This window comes from Panthera uncia (assembly GCF_023721935.1).
Source record: "Panthera uncia isolate 11264 chromosome D3 unlocalized genomic scaffold, Puncia_PCG_1.0 HiC_scaffold_8, whole genome shotgun sequence".
Taxonomy (NCBI): Eukaryota; Metazoa; Chordata; class Mammalia; order Carnivora; family Felidae; genus Panthera; species Panthera uncia.
In genome coordinates, this window is record NW_026057586.1 from 63,162,045 (window position 1) to 63,185,648 (window position 23,604).

The following is a 23,604-nucleotide window of genomic DNA, read 5'->3' on the forward strand; positions in this document are numbered from 1 at the left end:
AATAACCAAGAAAGAGGGAGATGTGGTTTCTGGAGGCAATCTGGAAGCAGGTACAGGGTTGCAGTGCAGATTTTAAATCTCCCTGAATTACCCCTAAAGAAAGAGTAAATAGGATAAATTAAGCAAAAACTAACAGAAATCCCCTACAACAAAACGTGGTGACAATGTATCCCCTACATCATGAAGTAAGAGTGGGTGGGAGGGATGCCTGGTGGCTCAGTCGGTTAGGCACGTGATTCTTAATTTCAGCTCAGATCACAATTTCATGGTTCATGAGTTCCAGCCCCATGTTGGGCTCTGCACTGATAGCGTGGAGCCTACTTGGGATTCTCTCTCTCATTCTCTTTCTCTGTACCTCCCCTGCTCGTGCTCTGTGTGTCTCTCTCTCAAAATAAATAAACTTAAAAAAAAAGTGGGTGGGAAAGAACTACTGAAACAGCAAGATCTGAATTTGATCAACAACGATGTGGGATGAAATGTATGGCACAGGGCAGGGAAGACAAAGGACTTCTGATGGCCTTGAGAGGTAGAAGACCTAAACGTTTATAAATTTTATATTAGATTCCTGGTCTAAAATTAGTTAACAACTTCCTCTACCACAGCATCTGATTTAAAGGAATATCCTTTTACTTCCAGGAACACATCAAAGGTAATTATTAGGTTCATCTTACTTTTTGTGAACTCACTCAGCGGAAGTTTCCCCCCATCACTAACGTTATATTATATCAGGACTGTTAACAACATGTTGCCTTTACACATGCTAATACCTCCCATAATTTGAGGAAATTCATATAATTTACTAAGTCAGAAAGGTTTTGAGAGTTAAGGGACCATTTCACCAGGTCAGGGAAAGAAATATAAACTGGACTATACTGGCAAAGTACCTATATGATCATCCCATTTATGACAACAATTTAGTTTTACTACTACAAGGTAATGTCTATTTCATGTGTATCACCCAACCTTACATTGGTATCTCTCCACTCTCATCTTCTAAAACCCATTGTCTAGTAAGTACTGCGGGAAGAGCTCATAATGGCAAGAGTCTCTGCACACTCACGGAGGTTCTATCAAACCTTTATACTTGAAGTTTAGGTAGAATGAAGATAAAATGTGATTCATATTTCCTTTCATTAATATAATTTTACAGCAGCTTTATTGAGATAATTCACAAACAGTACAATTCATCCATTAAAAGTTTATAGTTCAGTGCTTTTTAGTACATTCACAAGACGGTTCACCCATCACTCCAATTTTAGAACATTTCGTCCCCCAGAAACCCTGTCCCCATCATCCATCACTGCCCACTACCCTCATTTTTTCCACCCTCATTTTAGGCAACCGCTCTTTTCTGTCTCTATAGATTTATCTGTGATGGGCATTTCATATAAATGGAATCATGCAGTAATTCTGCTAATGGCTGGTTTCTTTTACTTACCACATTGTTTTCAAGCTTCAGCAATGTTACAGCGTGTTATCAGCACTTCATTCCTATTTAAGGCTGAATACTATTCTATCGTCTATGTAGAATAAAATAAGCAAATTTATATTTGAATGGAAATAAGAGCTGGCCAAAATTTTTAAGAAATGGTTTGAATGAATTTTTTCTCTAGAAGCTTTCGCCTTGATATAGTTATCATATTAAGAATAGAAACGTCATATATTTAACGTTTAATGTGTATTTAACAAATATATAACATATTTAATGCAATAAAATACAGTTAATATTTTTTTCCAACGTTTTTTTGGTTTGTTTTTGTTTTTGTTTTTGTTTTTGTTTTTTTTTTTGGGACAGAGAGAGACAGAGCATGAACGGGGAAGGGTCAGAGAGAGAGGGAGACACAGAATCGGAAACAGGCTCCAGGCTCCGAGCCATCAGCCCAGAGCCTGAGGCGGGGCTCGAACTCACGGACCGCGAGATCGTGACCTGGCTGAAGTCGGACGCTTAACCGACTGCACCACCCAGGCGCCCCTAAATTAAGTGTATTATTAATTTAAGATAGCTGAATTGGGATGAAATTGACACATAATAAATTGCACATATTACAAATATACAGTGTACAGTTGGTTCAATAAAAATAAAGTGTACAATTGGATAGGTTTTAGCATTTGTCTACAATAACAGAAGTACCCATCACCCCCAAAGAATTTCTTCCCGGCCTTTGTCACCCCACCCTCCCCAGACAACCACTCTGCTTTCAGACGTAATAGACGATAGAGCTTGTGTTTTCCAGAGTTGTAGATAAGCAGGACCACACAGGATGTGCTCTCCTGTCATGCAGCGTAACCCTTAGGAGACTGTGCTCTGTGTACTTCTGGAGTCTGTTCCTTTTATCTGGCTGAGCACTATTGCAGGAGTCGTTCAGTCTGGACAGGATTGGGCCCACAGTGCCAGCACATGGCTCACCCTTAGCCCTCTCTCCCTTCAGCGGCTGCAGAGTGGCACCACGGGTGTGTGCGCTTTCATTGCGGGAACGACCCTGCACGTCGCCTGGCTCGGGGACTCCCAAGTCATCTTGGTGCAACAGGGACAGGTGGTGAAGCTGATGGAGCCGCACAGACCTGAGCGACAGGTAAGGGGCTCCCTCCCTCCATGCCTGGGTCATCCCCGGCCCCGATCATGCTGGACTGCACGGGTTAGTGGATGGTCAGGTAGGCAAGGAAGCAAGAGGGGCCCTGCACCATCTTCGTAGGGAGATCCTGGTGTTCCTCCAGAGGGAGGGTCCTTCTGCCTGATTCAAGTGGCCAGGGGTTTGTCTGTTGGCAAACAGGATTTGTCTGTTGGCGGAGGGGTCCCCTCCCTAAAGTTGGGGCATTAATAGCCAAGAGTCCCACGTAAGCCCTTCTCACCACAGTGACATGGAGCCCAGAGCTGCAGAGGAGAGGCAGCCCAGGAAGTGGGGTCAAAGTGCAGGGTCGTGCACTTTGTGCATGTGGGCAAGGGGCGGCTGGCCACCTGGGCTGTGGGGGTGGAGGTCTCCAGGGAGGAGGTGATGCTAAGCCAAGGTCAGAAGGAAGCAGGCTTGGGGCTTCACTGGGTAGAGGCTACACTGGGACCCTGAAGTCACTCAACTGTCTGAGCCTCAGGGTCCTCATCTGGATGTAAGGCTGACATTCCTCCTTGGACCACATCTCACAGAGGTGTCCAGTCTGTCTGTCTCTGTAGGATGGTGGGAGTTTGCATACTGGGAAATGCCCGGGAGCCCTGTCCCTGCTCTGCTTTCCCCACATGTACAGGCTTCCACATCAGCACAGAAAACGCCCCCACCGTCCACAGGGCTGTGCAGAGCCCCATCTGTCCGCCATCCTGTGCATGGACGTTGAGATTTCTTCAGTCTTTTTCTTTTTCTTTTTTTTTTTTTTAACATTTATTTATCTTTGAGAGAGAGCAGGGGAGGAGCAGAGAGAGGGAGATACAGAATCTGAAGCAGGCTCCAGGCTCCTAGCTGTCAGCACAGAGTGCAATGTGGGACTCAAACTCATGAGCCATGAGATCATGACTCGTGCCAAAGTCGGACGCTTAACTGACTGAGCCACCCAGGTGCCCCGAGATTTCCTCAGTCTTTTTCATGCTAAAGTCCACAGGGCACTAAATGACTTTGCATAGTGTTGCATTGTTCTGGGTCAAGTATGTTAATAGAACGGTTCCTAGGAATGGAGGGATGAGTCAGGGCACTCCCATTTACAGTCTTGGCACTTTTGCCACACTGCCCTCCTCAGGCTGCATGTCCTCTGGCCATAGCCCCACTGACCAGTCTGAAAGGAAGGAAAGTGGTTATTCAGTTTGCATTTCTCTTACAGTATGAGGCCAAGCATCTTCTCAAACACTTAAGATCATTTACGTTGCCTTCTGTGAGAACCCTTCATTCTTGTCCTTTGCCCATTTGTCTCCTGACCTGTTGCTATTTTTCTTATCAATTTGTAGGCATCTGTTATACACCAGGGAGGTCAGCTCCTTGTCTGCAGGGTGATTTGCAAGTTGCCCCCTGCTTTGTCTTTGTTTATGGGCTTCTGCCTTGTAGACATGTTGGTTTTTATGTAACTGAACGGAGCTGTCCTTTTGTGGCTTCTAGATTTGGAAAGCACTGCAAAGGAGTGTCAGGCCGTGATCACCAAAACAGCCAGGAATGACAGCATTCCTTGGCCTCACTGCAGCTCTGTCTGTGCTAAACCTCCTACATACGCCCTCCCTGTTATATAGAGGAGAGAACTGAGGCTCAGAGAGGTTAAGTAACTTGCCCAGAGCATACCGCCAGGAAGTGGCAGGTGTCCTGTGTCACTCCACTGCCACTGCAGCACTGGGGCATTCGGCACCTGCTCCCTGGTGGACCCTCCTTCCCTGAGATGGGCAGTCAGGTGAAATGCTGCCTAAGTGAGGACTAGCTGCAAGCCTCTGCTCAGGGTGCCTGGCCTGCTCCTGCCCACCCTCATCCCTACAAGCTTGGCGTCCTGTGCCTCCTCTGCAGCCCGGTGAGGACTTTTCTGGCAGTGTCTCCCCAGCACTGCCTGAGCCCTGCAGAATGACACCACAGCAAAGATCACAGACTGACAGCCATGCTCAGTCCTGGCTCCACCCTTTCCAAGCCTTGAGTGCCTTGTCTGTGAAATGGGGTTCCCAGGAGATAAGAATGGAGTGTCCTGGTGCACATGGGGTGCTGGGACCACAGCTGGCATGGGAAAAGCCTGCCAAAGTGTCTGTTCTTTCATTGATCTGCACCCTACATGGCTACAGAGACTAGATTCCAGGGCCCTCTTGGCCCCTGCCAGCCACTCCCGGCTAATGAGCCCTGTGATCCCAAGCTTAGCCTGTCACCTACACCCTTTGAGAAGTCATCAAAGACCGGCTCAAAGGTCTCCCACGAAAAATAACCACCATCACACTGGTCACGAGAGTGGGAAACTAGTAACAACCTAGTGAGCCACAGTGAAGGGCAGTAAGGGTCTGGCAGCTGCTGAAACCGGCTCTGAGGCACATGTGGGGACCGCGTGGCACTCTGCCTTGTTCTGCTGCTGTCTGGACAGAGCCTTGCTGCCACTGGATTCAGTTCAGGCCAATGAACAGTTAGCACCTACTGTGCACAGGACACTTTGCTGAGGCAGTGAGCCTTCCAGCACCTCTCAGACTAATGGGCAGCTGCAAGCCATAGTACTTGGGCAAAGTGTTGGGAGATGTGGAAGAGGGAAATGAGCAGGCAGGAGGCATAGAGCCCAATCCTGATGGCAGGTGGGACCCCAGGAGGCCAGGGGTGGAGTCCAGGAGAAAAGGGCAGGTTTAGCCAGGACCAGCCACTGAGAGACCGAGGGCTCCTGCTTCTGTGTCAGGAGGAACTTCACAAGGAATTACTAGAAGCTTCTAGAATGGTCAGACCACCAGAGGGCAAGGTGAGAGCTGGGTCACAAAAGAGGCCGCTGCAGTCACCTGGCCAGCTATGGGGAGGAGGACCTGCCTGGCAAGGCAGCATCAGGAGGGATGGAGAAGAATCCAGGCTTTTGAGGATGGGGAAAGGGCCTTACGCTTCTAAGAGGTTGGCGATGCCATTAGCCAGGGGCGCCGGGGGCCAGGGAGGACAGGGTGGGGTGTTCCCTGTGAGTGCAGAGTCTGGAGGGGTGGGTAGGATATCCTGTGATGACAGGCAGGCCCTGTGAGTGCAGAGTCTGGAGGGGCGGGTAGGATATCCTGTGATGACAGGCAGGACCGGGGACATGGGCCTGGGGGCTGCATGCTCACAGAGCTGAGACGTGTGTGGGAGCGAGCATGTGGCAGGAGAGTGGCCCTATCCTATCAGAAGTAGGGAGGTGGGGAACACAGCAGAGGGAAACCCAGCAGGAGAGCCTAGGGGTGGCCGAAGCGCAGTGCAGGGCACGATACCTCTGCAGCTGACCTCGGTGCCAGCCAAGCCCAGGAGGAACTGACCACTGCCTGGGCAATGCGCAGGTGAGCGAGGCCACTCAGTCAGGGGGCAGAAGGGAGGCCGGAGGGCCATGAGGGGAAATGGCTGGACAGGGCAGCCTCACGGAAGTGGGGGCCCAGGGGCCCAGCTGTGCAGAGCCTTGTATTCCAGGTCGAGTAGGAAATGGCCGTTGATGGGAACCCACTTGGCCACCGGCTCTGGGCTCAACCTTGGAGAAGCTGTTCAGGCTGGTGGAGAGGATAAGGTAGGAGGACAGCTGAGGGGCCTGGTTCAGGTTTCATCCAATCCTGCCAGGTGGCCACGTGTAACACAGGCTTGGGCTCGTCCCAGCAGCTTGCAAGGAAGAAAGTATTCCCAAGTGAAAGGTGAGACAGCTAGAGGGGGGGTCGGGGGGTCGGTGACTATGGATGGTCTGGCTGTGTTCACCCTATAACTGAGGTAGCCCTTGCTGTAACTGAAGGACGTCTAGGTTATTCATGGTTTCCTGCGGTTCCACTAACGCCTCATCTGGGCGTTGTTTGAGAATCGCAGCCCCCAGCGCTTAGAAACCAGCTCAGCTCAGGGCACTTGGGTGGCTCAGTCAGTTTAGCATCTGACTTTGGCTTGGGTTATGATTTCACGGTTCATGGCTTTGAGCCCCGCATTGGGTTCTGTGCTGACAGCTGGGAGCCTGGAGCCTGCTTCAGATTCTGTGTCTCCCTCTCTCTCTGCCTCTCTCCCCTGCTTGCGCTGTCTGTCTCTCTCTCTCTCTCAAAAATAAATAAACATTAAAAAAGAAGAAACCAGCTCAGCTCCACTCAGGCAGCAGCACCTGGCACCCTTCCCCATGGGTGCACCCCAGCCCCCACTCTGGCTGTCCCCCACAGGATGAGAAGGAGCGTATTGAAGCTCTGGGCGGCTTTGTGTCTCACATGGACTGCTGGAGAGTCAACGGGACCCTGGCCGTGTCTAGAGCCATCGGTAAGGAGACGGGAGACAGGGGGCAGGAGACAAAGGCCTCATGCCTGAGGCCCAGGGGCTCACATAGCTGTTGGGGACAGCAGCGTCCTGTGCTGATAAAGCACCTATGGTCTGTGGGGCCATGGAATCAGACTGAGATTCCTCAATCTGGTAAATTGAGAGAGTACAGGTGCAGACACCTTAGAAACTTCCATCTCACACAAATAATCACAGAAGTTAACCTTTACGTGATTATCTCCTCATTAAAACAGTTCCCCAGAAAAACCTACCAGGAGGTCCTTGGCTAGCTACTGTATGTGCTGAAAGGTCATAAATGAGGATTGTCCTCCCCTCCCCCATTCATGCTGATGATTCCTTTTTCTATCTTTAAAAAAAAAAAGAAAAGCAGCCCCCTCTCCCCACAATCCTGTTTTCTCAGCATCCTACAGCTGCTGGGCCTCACTCTGGGCTCCGCAGCCACAACGCTGCTTCCAGGTACCTAGGCAACACTCCATTCCTGCTAACCCCCTCAAGGTGACATGTCTCCTCCCAGCCTCCGGACACACGCCATCCTATCCTTAAGGCCGCCTGCGGTGCCTGCCTTATAGCCCTTCCCCCTGCTGCTGCTGCCTATTGGGTCTCTGGCACATCCGGGTGCGGAGGCAGCAGGATGGGCTTCTCCAAAAGTGGAGGCACCTTCAAAGGAGGGGGACACCCTAGGCAGTTCTGTGTCAGCGGTGTGGTCTGGTGCACACCCCTGGGCAGGAGCAGAAGGAGGGGGATCAGTGGGCCTGGGCAGTTTGTGAGGAGACAGAGGTGGTTTCGAGTCGTACTTTAAAGGTAAAGCCACCAGGACTTGCTAACGAATTGGATGTGGGCCCTCAGGGAGAGGGACCTGGGGGGAAGGGAACCTGCAGACCTGAGTATAAGGGAGGAAAAGTGAGGTCCTTTACCTCAGTCATCCCCTCTCTCGGGCCCAGCTCCACTGGAAGTGAAAAGGCTGTTTTGTAGAGCTGACCTTTGGTCTGGCTGGGTTCTAACTCTGCACCCAATAGGTCTGCCACATTGCCCTTAGCACCACATGAAATTATCCAATTTCACTGGTGAACACGGGCGTCGGAAGAGGGTGGCCACAGTGAGGCCCCGGGCCTGGCTGGACTTGGCAACAGGAGGCCTTTCTCTCCTGTGCCCAGGGGACGTCTTTCAGAAGCCCTACGTGTCAGGAGAGGCCGACTCAGCCTCCCGGGAGCTGACAGGCTCCGAGGACTACCTGCTGCTGGCCTGTGATGGCTTCTTCGATGTCGTCCCCCACCAGGAGGTCGCGGGCCTCGTCCAGAGCCACTTGGTCAGGGAGCAGGGCAGCGGGCTGCAGGTTGCTGAAGAGCTGGTGGCTGCAGCCCGGGAGCGGGGCTCCCACGATAACATCACAGTCATGGTGGTCTTCCTCAGGGACCCCCGAGACCTGCTGAAGGGCAGGGCCCAGGGGGTAGGAGACATGCCCGCTGGCCTCGCAGAGCCAGGGACTGATGCTCCACAGAGACGCTAGGAGGTGCAGGCTCCCTGCCCCTACCCCGTAACCCTCCCCCTCAGATGCCTTAGGACCCAACAGGTGATGGTGGACAGGTGGGTGCCACCCTCACAGTGCTTTCCCAGGGCCCCAAGTCTCCCGTGCTGCTTGCATTGGCCCATCCTGGTGGCTGTGGAACTGGACTGGGTGGTGGGGGATGTGCCCTGCTCAGACAGGAAGTGGGATGGCCTTGTTCTCTGAAGGAGGCCTAGGGAAGAGACCTCACCAAAGAAAAGACGACCCAAGAAGTGGAGCAGCTCTTGCTCCCAGCCCCATCAGGTAGGGGGCTCAGGTGGGGACCACAGCCAGACCAAAGATGCTGGGCATGTGCATGGGGCAGCAGGATGCTGCATGAGTCCCCAGGCAGACCCAGGAGCCACGGACATTTCCAAGTGCGACATGGGTGTCCAGCACAGGTTTCTCACTTGCTCCTCACTGGCCGCCACTGGGAGGCTTGTCTCCGCTGACGCACCTGGCCTCCCGAGCCAGCTTCCCAAATTGGGGAGAATGGAGCACCAGGGACCTGGTCTGCAGTGAATGCTCACAGCCCCCAGCCTCCCTGGGTCCCTCCCGTCCCACACACACCCAGTGAGAGGAAGGTCAGAATGACGATGAGGTGTGTGTCTTCAGTTTGTGGTCTTTTTTTTTTTCCAGGACAGTTGAACTCAGAAGCAGTATTTCAGGTTTTTGTCTTTGTTTTGTCAGTGCCAAGGTGACCTGTTGTGTCATGTAACTTAAGCAGAGCTTAGCATTTATTTTATTCTTGGAAACCTTAAGTATTGATTTTTTTTTTTTTTTGGAAGAAACTTCTTTTGCAGTATTACTGATTTTTTTTTCCTAAATCAGGATTGAAGCAAACACTTTTCCAGGTGGTGTTAATAAGCCATTCAAGTGCCTTAAACAGCTTTATGTGAGGCTAGAACCGCCAGGCCTGGGATGGATTCTACTAGGCATGTTTAAGTTTTTACAAGAACAGGATTTATTTTGTTATAGTGGCATGATTTCAGCTAGAATTCTTCCCACTCCACCTCCTTTCTGCCCCTTTGTGATGCGATTTGCTGCTGACAGTCAGCAAAGCAGCTGAAAGAGCATGAGCTATGCTGCACAGCCTGGGCCAGACCTAGGGGCTCTGGGAGTTCAGGGTGACCATGGCACCTCCCCCAGCCTCCCTACGCACCTCAGTCCTGCTGCCCATGTCTCTGGCTGGTCCCCAGGCTGAGGAACTGAGCTCCATGAGCAGACTTCTCATTTGACTGGAATGTCCTAGAACGTCTCGTGTTGGTAATCGAATTGGTTTCCTTGGGAAACACACTTATGAGGCCTTGGCAAGTCTGGAGGCAGCCTGGGGGGTTCTGGCTCTGTTTGGAGTCTGTCCATCCACCTGCCCCACAGCTCCCCAAACCCCTCCTCCTGTTTCTTGCCCACCATGGCGGCACCCTCTGCTACCTTGCTTTGCCCACAGCCTGACCACCTGGGGGAGAGCTCTACGTTCCCTAGCATGCCCTGGGCAGGTGAGGCTCAGAAGCCACGAAGCTTGGGTGACTCAGACTACTCACATCCAGTGAGGCAGATATAGCATGTGTGTTGAGCTAGAAGTGGCAGGGCTGGGTGAAGAGTCCAGCAGAGAGGGGTCTCTGTGGGAGGACCCAGGCCTACGGGTCTGGGAAGAGCAGTGGGTGGCTTTGGAGGCTCGTGGAGAATGTCACTGGGAGGTGGGCAGCAGGAGGAAGCTTGGCACTGCGTCCCCCAGGCCAGAATCCACCTGCAGTAGCAAGGCTCCAGGAAGGTGGGAGCTGGGAGAGCCTTGGCAGCACTCATCAGCCCAGGGAAGGGCAGACTTGGTAAGAGCCACCCCCCGAGGCCCGAGGGCTGTGCAGCAGGGAGGGTGGGAGCCAGCTCTGGGCAGGCAGGGGGGCAGTGGGGGATGCCGCCCACAGGTTCAGCACTTACCCCTACTCTCACCTCAGGGATGAAGTAGCCAAGATGATGTGGTCAGTGCCATGCTCAAGGGCTCGTGACAGAAAAAGTATCTTAAATGTAGTCACCGCAGTTCAGAGAAGGTTTGGTGGGAGCCAACAATGACCTGGTATTGCCGCACTTAATCTGAAGGCCCTGCTGCTTTCTGGGGGCCAGAAGCCCCCTCTTTGGCCCTTCCCAGCGCAGGGCCGGCAAGAGATGGCATGTGGCCCCTACCAGCCTGGCTGCCCCTGAGCATGACCTTAACAGAGGAAAGAGGTGTGGGCTTGTTTTTCTCATTTCTTTGCTAATCTTATTCTGGGATTGCCATCAAGAGTGGGGTTTCACCTGTGGAGTCTGGACTCCCCACGTGGTGGTCTGATTCCTGCCCAGACTCAAGGCTCCACCGGGAGATCTCTCCAGGCTCGTCCCAGTGCCCACCCCTCTTGTCTGTGAGAGGCCCTTGCCATCTGGTGCTGCTCAGCCTTGCCTTGAGGCGGAGGGAGCCCTTGTTCCCACTGCACAGATGTTGGCTTTGTGCAAGCATCTAGGCATAGAGGTCTCTTCCCTCTTGACCAGGGAGGACTGGGAGCCACTGGGCATCTTCAGCCTCTGAAAGTCCTGGCCCACCTCCTTGTCAGGCCACAGTCCCAAGAAGGCCTCTAGCCAGGACCCCAAGTCTAGAAGCCTCAGTCCCCTTCTCAAATCCCCACTTTGCCACTAGCTCATTATATGAGCTGAGCAAGTCGTGAGCCTCCTTGGGCCCCCTTTTCTCCTTTATAGGACACAGGGTTGCACGGAATCTGTGCAGCAGATCTTGGAATTTTGGAGGTTCGGGGCCCATCGAGGGCAAGCCTGGCACATCCTGGAGAGCTGCTGCCAGTGCTAAGGAACCCTCCCCTTCTGCTAGTGGGAGGGGTGGTTAAGTATCATTAGTGTCTATTCTTACAATTAAGTGGGTTGGAAAGGAATGGAGCTACAGTTGCTAGCTGTATAAGGAACACAGAAGCCGGAGAGAGGGAGCCCTGCTTTTACAGGTAGAGCTGATCCCAAGCCAGCAGGAGGAGGAGAGGCAGACAGGCTCAGCTGCCTCCTTCTGCAGGTGTGAGGCTGAAGGGCAGGGCACAGCCAGGGTCTCCCTTGCCTTTTAGTCAAGCTCCCAACCTGCTGAAATCCAGAGGCAGATGCATGGCCTCCCTGACCCAGCTTGTCCTCAGCATCCAGGACTAGGAAAGGGGTGTGCTTTACTGGGGACAGCGATGGGGGCAGGCCTCACTGGGGAAGCACAGGCCCTCTGAGGTCCTGAGCCAGCCTTTGGCCACAGTCCTATCTCCCCCTACCCTTTGAAACCAGCATGTGGCCCTCGTCCCTACCCTTATAATGCCAGTTCTGAGTTCCAGCTTGGGTGTCTGGCCACCTCAGCAGTAGTCCCAGGGCTTGGGTCACAGCTCTGGCAGTTCCTAGGCCTGGCCCCGACAAGAGCCAAATGGGCACCTAAGGGCCTGTGCAAAATAAGCTGTTTTTGGTTTAATTCTGCCTGTAGCCCAAAGGAGGCAGCCCCAGGAGGCCCACGCTTTTCGCCGAGGCTCCACAGCTTTGCCAAATGCGCCGAGCTTTGCCATTCACATGCCATGCCAGCCTTGCCAAGGGTTTATTTGTGCGCGTCTCAGCAGGGCTCCTGGGAGAGGTGTTCTCTGCAAGGGGCATCTTGTTCCAAGATGGGACTACTATTTCCCCTGTGTGCAGGGGCAAGTCCCAGGAGGAGAGGCCCAGAAACACAGTCTCTTCCCAGGGGTCACTGTGCTCAAGTGTCAATAAACCACGAGTTTTGAAACCCTGTCACCTGAGTCCTGCCTTCTTTTCTCACCGCTCAGCAGCTGGTGCCTGAGTATCCAGAGTATGTTTAGGAGCTGCTGGGGTGCTGAGAGACCATCTACTAGTCTCCCCACAAAGCCAGCAGACTAATTCAGGAGAAAGCCCTGCTAGCCCACGCCCCCCCCCCACAGGGGACCTCACATGATTGGGGAGCCCCCAGATGCCTGAAGTGGCCCAGGGACACTGAGGATGAGGACCCCCCTGCGAAAACACTCAGAAGGGAGAAAGCAGGTCAGCATCTGCCAGGTCTCTTGTGCTCCTGGCTGAACTTAGACCCCCAAGGAATAGGAAAACATTCCAAAATGCCTCCATGCAGCCACTGCTGAGCCATGGCCCCAAAATGCTGCCTGAACTCCCCAAAATGTGAGGGGGCACTTGTGCTTCGGGGTTAGTTGGGGCCAACTAGTTGGATTGCTGTATCCCTTCCTCCCCTCCAGCCCAGCCTTGGATGCCGAGCCTTTGTCCCCATTTAGGCCTTGCCAGACTAGCTTCTAGTCCCTTCCCAAATCACCCTGAGAGCTTTCCATGCCCCTCCGGCTCCCAGCCCCATTGCAAGGGAGGCAGCTTTATCTGTCTCAATCATGTCACTGAGAGGGGGCTGGGGCTCCCAACCAGGCCCTGAGCCCCACCCCCCAGCCCCACCTACTCATCCATCTGTCTTCCCCCTGCCCGGTCCCCTCCGCCTCCTTGGAAGCTCCCTGCAGAATCTGCCCAGCAGAACCTCGTTCTTAAGTATATGCTGTCTTGATTGTTCACAAACAAATTGCTTCACAGTTCTATATCTCATTGCTATAGCCAGATGGTGGCTCCACACCACCCCCCACCCCACTGTCACTGAGCTTGGGGCCTGGGATAGCACCCTCTCTGGAGCCACAGGGTAGTGGTGGGGGAGACCTGAAGGACTGAGCACCAGGCAGGCAGGGATTGAACGGCCTCTGGGGCAACTGGGTGTCATTCACCTGCCAGACCAGGCCATCATGGTGGCAGGTAGGGGCTGGGGATATCAGCCAGGCTCTCTGCCAGCAGGGAGACAGACCTATACCCAGAAGCCAAGTCTGGCACAGACAACTGTCTGCCTCCAGGAACGATGAGAGCAAGGTGGTCAAGACTGGGTCTTGTGCCCAGTGGGTAGAGACCTCAACCTGGAGAAGCAAGTCCAACAGCCAGAAGAGCCAGGGAGACAGAAACTGGAAGCCATCTAGGAGGGCTGATGACTACCTTGCCCCAAGAGTTCCCCTTAGAGGGTCCCAGAACTCCTAGCTACTTCCTTCTGGTCCCACATGGCCCTCCCATTCTTGCCAGGCTGGACTGGGGCAGAGAAAGCTTCTAAACCAATCGAGGTCAGGGCGTCAGGCTCACACTCAAAGCCACACTTCATCTTGGGTCTGCTTCTGGGGACTTGGGCCAAAGAAGTCCCAGACATCTGCGTGTCCAAGGCCAAGCGGTGGGTATAACCTCAGAGCAGCCCTGGGATTGCTCCAACCTGGGCAGACGGTCCTGGACAAATGCCAGATCTGGCCACAGCACAGGGGGCTTTGGTGGCCCCACTGCCCATCCCAGGCAGGCCCCTTAGTCATTATGGCTGTGGCATCAGAGACCACCTCCCCCCCCTTCCCCTCCTCTTCCCTCTCTTCCTCCCCCTCCCCTGTTCCTTCCTGAAATTATAAAAGTAATATGACAACATGACAAAACTTGGGAAAAAAGATATAACAGGATAACCAAGGTAAGAAACATTTAGAACTGCAGCTTAAAAAAGAAAACCTCCTGAAAGGAAAGGCACCTTTTTGCCCAGAGAGACAAAAGAAAACAATATAGAGTCACTGGAGATGAAACAGATAAAATCCAAGAGCTATAAATCTTAGAGTCCAAGCTGTACATACACATGATGCAACATGGGACATTTAATGTCTGTTTGCAGCATTTTGTTCTCCGTGAACCGAGGCCTCACTTTGTGAAGCTGTTTCTCGGCAGCTTCTGCTAACGTTTGGGAGGCCTGGGCCCCAGCCAGCGACATTCCCTTTCATGGCAGCCTCTCCTCAGCCTCGGGGCTCAGCCAGGGTGCCACACATAGGCCACCGCGTGCTGTCCATCTCTCCATGCCTGATTCTGACAGTGCAGCATGCCCAGGTGGGTCGTTCCCTGTTCAAAATAAGGAGTATACAACATAAACACCTTGAGAATCGGTGTCAAAGATTTACCACATATGCATATCTCCCCACACACCATTACACTGTTCATCTGGCCTTTTTATGAAAATGGGACATTGCTGTACACATTCTTCACATTTTTGTCACTCAGCATTGTTTCTCCGATTTCATCCATGCTGTGTGGGTCTCTGGCCTTTTGCAGAAACAGCTGCTATGAACATTCTCAGTGGGCCTCCTAGTACCCATATGCAAGAGTTGCTCTAGGGCATATACCCAGGAGTGAAACCATTGGGTAGGACTGGCCACAGAATTTGCAGGACCCAGTGCAAATCAAAACACAGACCCCTTGATAAATTATTAGGAATTTCAACACAGCGGCAGTAGAGCAGTAAGGCAGGCGTGGCCCATGTGATTACACAGGCGTGTGGCCAGGAGGCCACTCTGCCACTGCCTCTTCACCCACCCAAAAGGCTCACGACAAGGGCTTGTGCCATACAGATGGCAATACACTGAGAGTCCACTGTTCCACATCCTCACCAGCACTTCCTTGTTTCCATCAGAGTTTTTAATTTTTGTCAGTGGTACATGAAATGGCATCTCCTTGTGGTTTCAGATTGCATTTCCTTGGTTACCCGAGAGGGTGAGCAACTTATGTGTGTATTGACGGGTGGCTTTTTAAAATTATTTTTTAATGTTTATTTATTTGGGGGGTGGGGGGTGCAGAGAGAGACACACACACACAATCCTAAGCAGGCTCCAGGCTCCGAGCTGTCAGCACAGAGCCTGATGTGGGGCTCAAACCCACCAACCATGAGATCATGACCTGAGCCAAAGTCAGATGCTTAACTCATTGGGCCACCCAAGAGTTCCTGGGTGACTTTTTTTTTTTAAGGAACAGGGGACAGAGTTGTTGCCTTGTTCTGTTCTCGCCCCTCAGTGACCACACGGCTTGGGTAGGTTACTCCCCTTCCTGGGGATTTCTTTTTCTTACCTGAGCAACAGAGATGCTGCTTTGCAGTTCTGCCATTAGATACAATCCTTAAGTCAGGAGCTGTATTCTCTTCATCTTTGTATCTTCGGCTCAAGGCCTGGCCCCAGGATGGTGTTACAGACTGTCACTTCTGCTGAATGAAGGCTAAAATTCACCAGGTAGTTCTGTAATATCAACAAAGGCAGACAGGTGAGGGAGCCTCCCTCTGGAAGCAAGAGAGGCAAGCAGAGGGGCAGAAAGCAGAGACCTGGTTCAAAGCCAGCCTCTGCCAGTCTCTGCAACCAGGGGAACATCACTTCTCTGAGCCTCTGTTTCCTCACCTGCAAATCGGGATGATGACAGATCCCTCCTAGGGTTGCAGTGAGGATTGATTTAGATGGTGGAATCAGTGGTTACTCTTTTCACCTCGCCCCTGGAGTTCTAGGATGCATCCCCCACACCTGACCTGCAGGGGTCGCTCTTCTCTCTGGGCACCAGATCTTTCTTCTGTCAATGAGGGAAGTGGGCCATCATTGATTCCCCACCAAAGGGCCACTGAGTTACAGAGGCAGAGGTTCAAAGTTGGAAAGTAAATCTGACCAAGCTAGGGCTCCAGCTGAGATGGGTCAACATGTGCCCCCTTGTTTTGGACTGAGATACAGTTTATAACAACAAAGCCTTTCAGTGTTGACCATCTGAGACCTGTGTGATAAGCTTAGGGGAAGGTCATGATATATTGCTGGAAACTTCGATGTCCCTTCTCATCCCCCATTCACTGGTGCCCTAACACATGTGTCCTTCCACTGAGCTGCTGAGCAATCCATGGAGAGCAAATACAGGATTGCCAGTGCACCCCACCTGTGCCGAGTGACCACTGGTGGGCAAGGACTGGGTCTCGGGCTGCTCCTAGACAATGTCCTGGAAAGTCTCCTGGACACTTCTGACTCAGTGTGTCCAAAACTCACCACACTCTCCACAAGCTCCACCTCATCTTAGGGATTGGTGTCACCATCCTCCACCCTAGTGCCCACAACAGAACTCAGGAACCACCTCCACCCCCCTCCCCCCCCCCTGCCAACCCCTCCTCCCCTCTGGTGGCTCTGAAGGGAGCCATGTAAGGAGGTCCATGTAATCTATTATCCACAAGGTGACACCTCTGAGAGTGAGCGAGGACCCTATTAATGATTGAACTGGGACAACAGCAAACACTTGGATGTCTCGGTGCATAACTGTGTATAAAAGTAGACGTGGACAATGAGTAATGTAATTGCCAGGGCACTGCTGCTGTAGCCAACGATGGAACACAGCCTAGATCTCCACCAGCTGGAGTTGTTCATAGGGTGCAATCTTACTCAGCATTTGAAATGCTGCTCCTGGATTTTGGGAGGCTTAAACAAAAAGAAAAAAAAAAGGAAATTTAAATAATTAGAAAAATATGAAAATTAGGAGAAACTCTTGAGAAAAATGTAAAATGACAAAAGCAAAATACAAAGCATATGAAAGTATGTGCTAACTATGTACATAACTGTATAAATATACAAAGAAATGTGTATATTCTACACACACATAGAAAAGGGTCCAGGGACAGCTCAGTCAGTACAGCATGCAACTCTTGATCTCAGGGTTGTGAGTTCAAGCCCTGCTTTGGGCATAGAGCTTACTTACTTACTTAATTAATTAATAGGACCCAAAGGAACTACCACAATTGGAATCATAATTACCTCTGGGTGATTGAATTTCTATTTTGATTTTGTAGTACTATTTTTGTATTTTCCATATTTTTGGTAAGAATGTTTTACTTAAAAAAAATTTTTTTTTAATCTTTATTTATTTTTGACAGTGAGAGAGACAGAGTGCAAGTGGGGGAGGGTCAGAGAGAGAGGGAGACCCAGAATTAGGAGTAGGCTCCAGGCTCTGAGGTGTCAGCACAGAGCCTGATCGATGTGGGGCTCAAACTCACAAACCATGAGATCATGACCTAAGCTGAAGTCTGATGCTTAACCAACTGAGTCACTCAGGTGCCCCATGAATGTTTTACTTTTTAGATCAGAAGGAAAAAAAGGTTTTTAAAAATTTTTTTAATTTATTTTCAGAGAGAGACATTGAGCATGAGTGGGGGAGGTATAGGGAGAGGGGGAAAGAGAATCCCAAGCACTGACAGTGCAGAGCCTGACTCGGAGTTTGATCCCACACAGGGCTCGATTCCATGAACCGTGAGATGATGACCTGAGCCGAAATCAAGAGTTGGACACTCAACGGACTAAGCCACCCAGGTGCCCTGGAAAAAAAATATATTTAATATCACTTCAAGACACCAAAACAGTTCATTTCTTCACAAGTGCTTCCTGAGCCCACTGGTCTAGACTTTCCAGGATCCAGGGACAGAGGCCCTTTCTCTGGGGTGCCACCTTGATAAAAAGAAAAAGGCTCAGGCCAGACTCTGGGTTCCCCAGGGGCAGTGTGGTTGGGGGAATGGAGAAAGCTGAGAAGGCAGGCCTCCCTGGAAGGGAAGAGTGGGCATCAGGGCTGTGGGTGGAGTTGTAAAGTGGCCACAGGTGTTGGTGATCAATACCATTCAGTAGGCTAGTGGCCAAGGGTACAGTGGTGGTTACACCGTGGTCTGTGCTGAGAGATGACCACTGGGCCAGGAGAGCCAAAAGGAACCTGAGTGAGCAAGCCCTGAGGAGCTGAGGAGGGAGTTAGCACTTCCTGAGGGTCCTGAGCTTGAGACGCTGTGCATGCCTCATTCAGTTATAACTGAGGCCCTGAAGGTCTTTGCCATCCCTGCCTAGAGGCTCAGTGCAGCCAACCCAAGGTCATTGCCAGTGTGCAGCAGAACTCAGGTTGCCTTCTCCTAGAATCAGCACCGGGCTCCCCACCTCTGGTCATTACCTGCTGTGTCTGTGCCCAGGGAAACTGCGGGATAGCGTGTGGTGTGTTGTTAGAAAGACAGCGCGCTGTGTAGCTGCCCATGTGGCTGAGTCAGAATAGAATAAATCTGTTAGAATTCTGCGTATGCTGGTAATTACTCTCAAACATGCTTTACCGAAATTTCTCCTCTCAAGAGCTGACCGGTTGCTTCATTTAGAAGATAAATACAGAGTCAGCAGGGGTGGGAGACAGGCTCCCACCCCCACCCCGGTGTGGCTGGAGGAGAAGAGGGTGTGGTGTGAGCAGATCCTTGGCGGACTAGGGGCCTCCAGTGCGGCACGGAGGTTTCTCTATTCTTCAGTAGTAACAAGCCCTCAATTGTCTCTGAGGGTGGGGGCGGGGCAGTAATTGCATTCACATTTTAGCCAGCCCTCTGTGGTGGGTGGAACTGCCTGAGTTGGTGTGTGTGACCGCTTTGCAAACGGTCCTTGAGACCATGCTGTGCTTGCCCCGCGTGTAAACGTACTGCACATGTAAGTAGGGCAATCTAAGTTTGATAAAGGGATTATTTACCAAAGTGTGGGAAAGGTGTGGGGAAACCGGAAAGCACAGAGTGGCGGCGGGGCGCCAGCTAGCGCAGGGGCTGTCGCCCTTTCTGGGCCTGGAGGGATGAGAGGAGGAGCTGTGTGGAGAGCGCCCCCTGCAGGAGCTGTGAGGAGAAGGGCCAGCCTGGTGCAACCCTGTCGAGGAGCTAGGGAGTAAACACCCAGAACTCAATTCTTCTTCCTCTTCCAAATTCCAGCGTCCCCTAACCAAACTCAGGCAAAAACCTGCCTGCGGATGCCCAACAGGTTCCAAGGGAGACGGGCAGTGGTTATGAAGGGCATCTGGCACCAATTAAAACATACCTTAAAAACATAGTTACCCTCAAAAGTTACCCTTAAAAACATACTCTGTAGGTAAAAGGATAAATTATTGTACGTTCTTTTAATGGATTCCAATGTGTCAGTTTAAAAGATTGTGGAAGATTTCTTATGCTCAGACCAAGAAAACAAGCAATGAAAATATATCAAACTATCCTACTTCAATATTTAAAACTGTATAAATATACATGAGTGTGCTCTTTTAAACATTTTTTTAACGTTTATTCATTTTTGAGAGAGTGTGAGGGGGAGGGGCAGAGAGAGAGACAGAATCTGAAGCAGGCTCCAGGCTCTGAGCTGCCAGCACAGAGCCCGATGTGGGGCTCAAACCCACAAATTGTGAGACCATGACCTGAGCCTAAGTCAGGCACTTAACCAACTGAGCCACCCAGGTGCCCCAACATGAGTGTGCTCTTATAAGCACAGAAAAGAAGTCTGGTTACCTCTTGGAGGTGGAGTGCAGGCGGGTATCTATAAACCTTCATGCCTTGCTTTACATGCTTTGCATTATTTGAATTCGTAAACATGAGCGTGAAATGTTTTTGTAATTTTAAAAAATCATAAAATAGAAAGAAAGGAAAGAAACTCTTGGAAGCCAGAAAGAGTGAATGGGCTGAAGAGGCTGAGGCAGGGAGAAACTGAGGGCCACTAGCCACAGAGAGGCCAGGCCAACAGTGGTCAGGACCAACTGAAGCAGTGGAAGTAGGGATGGAGTGGAAGGCTGGCTTGCAAAGTGCTTGAAACCCTCCTCCTCTTCCCTCTTCTCCCTCCCTCTCCCTTCCTTTCCCTTGGAGATGGCAACATGGCTGGAAGCCAAGGAGGCAGCTGGTATGGTTGGAAAATCAGTTACACACAAGGGGATTGAACAAATATATTGAGGATAATGGGAGCCAGGTTTTTCTCACTGTTGGAGGAGAATTACAAATGTGGAAAGGGGGCAGGCCTGAAGAACTGGAGCTATCAGGGTGAACTGTATGTGTGTGTGTGTGTGTATTGTATATATGTATATATAAATATATATATACATATATACAAAAAATATGTATTATATATTGTATAATATACACATATATTTGTATATGCATATGTATGTATATGTATATATGTGTGTGTTTATGTATGTGTGTGTATGTATAGATGGATAGATATACAAATACATGTTTGTGTGTGCATACTTTTTCCCTAGCACTGCCCGCTGAGAAGGCCTAGATAGCAACAAGCACATCAGGCACCCAGATCTTGATTTCTAAACATTATCCTTCACCAAAACGAATTAGGACTCCCTTGGGGTGCCTGGGTGGCTCAGTCGGTTAAGCGTCTGACTTCAGCTTAGGTCATGATCTCACAGTTTGTGAGTTCAAGCCCCACATCAGGCTGTTAATGCAGAGCCTGCTTTGGATCCTCTGCCCCCTTCTCTCTCTGCCCCTCTCTGGCTCGTGCTCTCTCTCTCTCTCAAAAATAAATAAACGTTAAAAATTCTTTAAAAAGAAAAGGACTCCTTGAAGAAATAGTTGATTCCAGTGTCAGTGGGGCAACTGGAAAATAAAGTATTCAAAGAATAGTGACATGTCAAAAGGACAGTAAGGGGCTCCCACCCACCAAGTCTGGGACAATTAGAGCATCAAAATAAAAATAAGGGGGCACCTGGGTGGCTCAGCCAGTTGAGCATCCAACTCTTGATTTAGACTCAGGTCATGATCTCACAGTTGTGGGATCCAGCCCCGATTTGGGCTCCATGCTGAGCTTGGAGCCTGCTTGGGAGTCTCTCCCACTCTCTCTGCCCCTCCCCCACTCACACTCTCCTTGTCTCAAAACAAAAGAAATAAACCTTTATAAATAAACAAACAAACAAATAAATAAACATGATAATAACCAACTACAACCCACTGAATAACCTAGGAATCTATGAGTCATATTGATTAAGGAGAAGGAAAAGCTCTTCCTTACAGTACAAAGCCAACTAATAAAAGTAGAGGGAGTGATGGAAATAGAGAAACCATCATAATGATGGACTGATTCAGGCCGGAGACTTCATGGATGTTCTAAGGCTTGTAGGTCGAGGTTTGATGAGGAACAGAATATTGCAAAATATGGAGCGTATTTCCCAAAACTAAAATTGGTGTCAACAAAATCTCCCACCCTACATGCTCTTCTGCCACACCCCCCTATGTGAACTATGAAGTGAATAGTTTCCCTCTCCTTGAGTCTGGCCGGAGCATTTTCACTCACAACCAACAGAACATGGCAGGAATGACACTGTAAATTCTAAGGCCAGACCAGAAGAACCCTGCAAGTTTTATCCTTGTCTCTTAGAGCACTCTTTCTTGGAACGCTGCCTCTCAGAACCGCACAGTCATACTATGAAAAGCCCAAGCCACAACAAGAAGCCACACATTGGTGGCTCCACTGACAATAATCTCCAGTGAGCCTGTCAGTCACCCCAGCCCATCTTGGAAGTGGATCCTCCAGCCAGCAGCCACTTAAGACACTTCCAGCAGTTCAAGTCATTTCAGCTGAGGCCCCAGATCATGGAGGAGCAGAAATAAGCCAGACCTACCATGCCTTGTCTGAATTCCTGACCCACAGAATCCATAAGCATGATAAAGTGGCCTTTGTAATGGCACTAAATTTGAGGGTAGTTTATTAGGCAAATATAGACAACTGGAGAATTAGCATAGTCTCAGATATCTCCTCACAAAATACTTATCCAGCACAAAGAAGAAAATGGTAGCTTTATGGAGGAGAAACCTGGCAGACAGCAATCTGACAATGGAACCATGGTTCCTATGACCGATCAAGGTTCCCATGATGATCCAGTCATCATCATGATATGCTGAGAACAACACAGTATCGTTTCAGCAGTACTCTAACATGTCCTGGGGCTAGTCTCAAGGAAACTTTGAACAGACTCAGATTGAGACAGCACCAATTTATCCATGGTATTTTTAGAGACTCAAAAAAATATTTTAATCTTAATTTATTTTGAAATCAGAAGGAAAAATGTCAATAGTATGAATCCAGTCTGCATTATATTCATCTTTATACCAAAGCAATATAAAGTATATTTTAACTTTTTTATGCAGGAAGGAACCCACAAATGCAAAAGTGCCTAGGACCAACCAGAGTCATAATGCGTGCCTGGGTTGAGGACATCCTACAGAATGAAATGTGCCAGATGAGAGGGAATCAACACACTCCACCCTATCTCTCCCACTGAATGCAGATATCAAACTTGGAAAGAGGGGTGCCTGGGTGGCTCGGTTGGTTAAGTGCCCGACTTCAGCTCAGGTCACGATCTCACAGCTCGTGAATTCGAGCCCCGCGTGGGGCTTTGTGCTGACAGCTCAGAGCCTGGAGCCTACTTCAGAGTCTGTGTCTCCCTCCCTCTGCTTCTCCCCCGCTCATTCTCTCTCTCTCAAAAATAATAAATATAAAAAAAAAAAAACCTGGAGCAAAAAAGTAAACAATAATGGGCACACTGGGGAAGAATGCCAGAATTCAAAGTATTACTGAATGACTAGTGAATTTTCTCCTTTTCCCCCTCAAGTATCCCCCAGTTTAGAGTCAATGCAGTCTGAAACCTGGAAATGCATATAGCATGAATGAGAGAGCTTCAGGAGGAGCTCACTTTCTCTGGCTAGAGGAGTGGGAAGGGGGACTCTAAACATGGAGAGAAATACAGGAAGATCCCATTTTTCTTTTTTTCTTTTTTCTGCACTTTCTTTTCTCACCCCCTAAACAATTTTGTGCTGGTGGTGGCAGCAGCAGAAACAACAGTGGCAACGGGGGGCCACTTCGGGAGCCTAAAATTCTGAGTGAGGAGAACCTTCACCCCTGATCAGAGAGGCTATGATTCCCAAAAGGGTGGGCCTCTCTCTCTCTCTCTCTCTCTCCTCCAATACTTGGCTCCAGATATGGGACCAGTCATGGGAGAATGTGGCAAAATGGGGGAAATAAAGCCATACCTTTCTGGCCAGAAGACCACAAAGGGGAACCCCAAGGAACTAGAAAGGACCAGGAAGATTGCAAAGTTGTTTATTAACTGTATGGGTCTGACTCTAAACAGCACACCATAGCTTTTGAAAAGTAAATTAGGACAGACACCACCCAGGTTCCAAACCGGCCACTGGATGGTACATCCTGGAAGACAGAGCTGAAAAGCACTTCAAAGGCTTTGCAAATGGAACTGACACCAAACCACAACCCATGGAAGACTGGATAAAACTTGCAGCCTGAATTCAAGCAAGTCAATTGCCTATTTAAACAAAAATATCAACATTCTCATAGGATTTAGACAGAACACAAAGTCCCATGACATAATATTCAAAATGGATACAATCCAATGATTTTATAACAATGACCATGTATTACTCAGCCTACAGAGAGCCAGGAAAATCTCAATTCACCTGGCAAGAGACAATCAATAGATGTCAACACTGATATG

The 23,604-nt window shown here is 50.2% G+C and overlaps 1 protein-coding gene across 3 annotated transcripts in view; it reads left to right on the forward strand.

Annotated features, from left to right (window-relative positions):
• Positions 1–12,213, forward strand: part of PPM1F (protein phosphatase, Mg2+/Mn2+ dependent 1F) — a 31,642-nt gene extending 19,429 nt beyond the window's left edge. For all 3 annotated transcript variants that reach the window (XM_049620535.1, XM_049620533.1, XM_049620534.1), the window contains 3 exons: positions 2,430–2,573; positions 6,779–6,872; positions 8,045–12,213. In XM_049620535.1, the coding sequence (XP_049476492.1) occupies positions 2,430–2,573; positions 6,779–6,872; positions 8,045–8,397 (591 nt within the window). In that variant the 3' untranslated portion in view covers positions 8,398–12,213. The remainder of the gene's footprint in view (positions 1–2,429; positions 2,574–6,778; positions 6,873–8,044) is intronic.
• Positions 12,214–23,604: the final 11,391 nt, after the last annotated feature.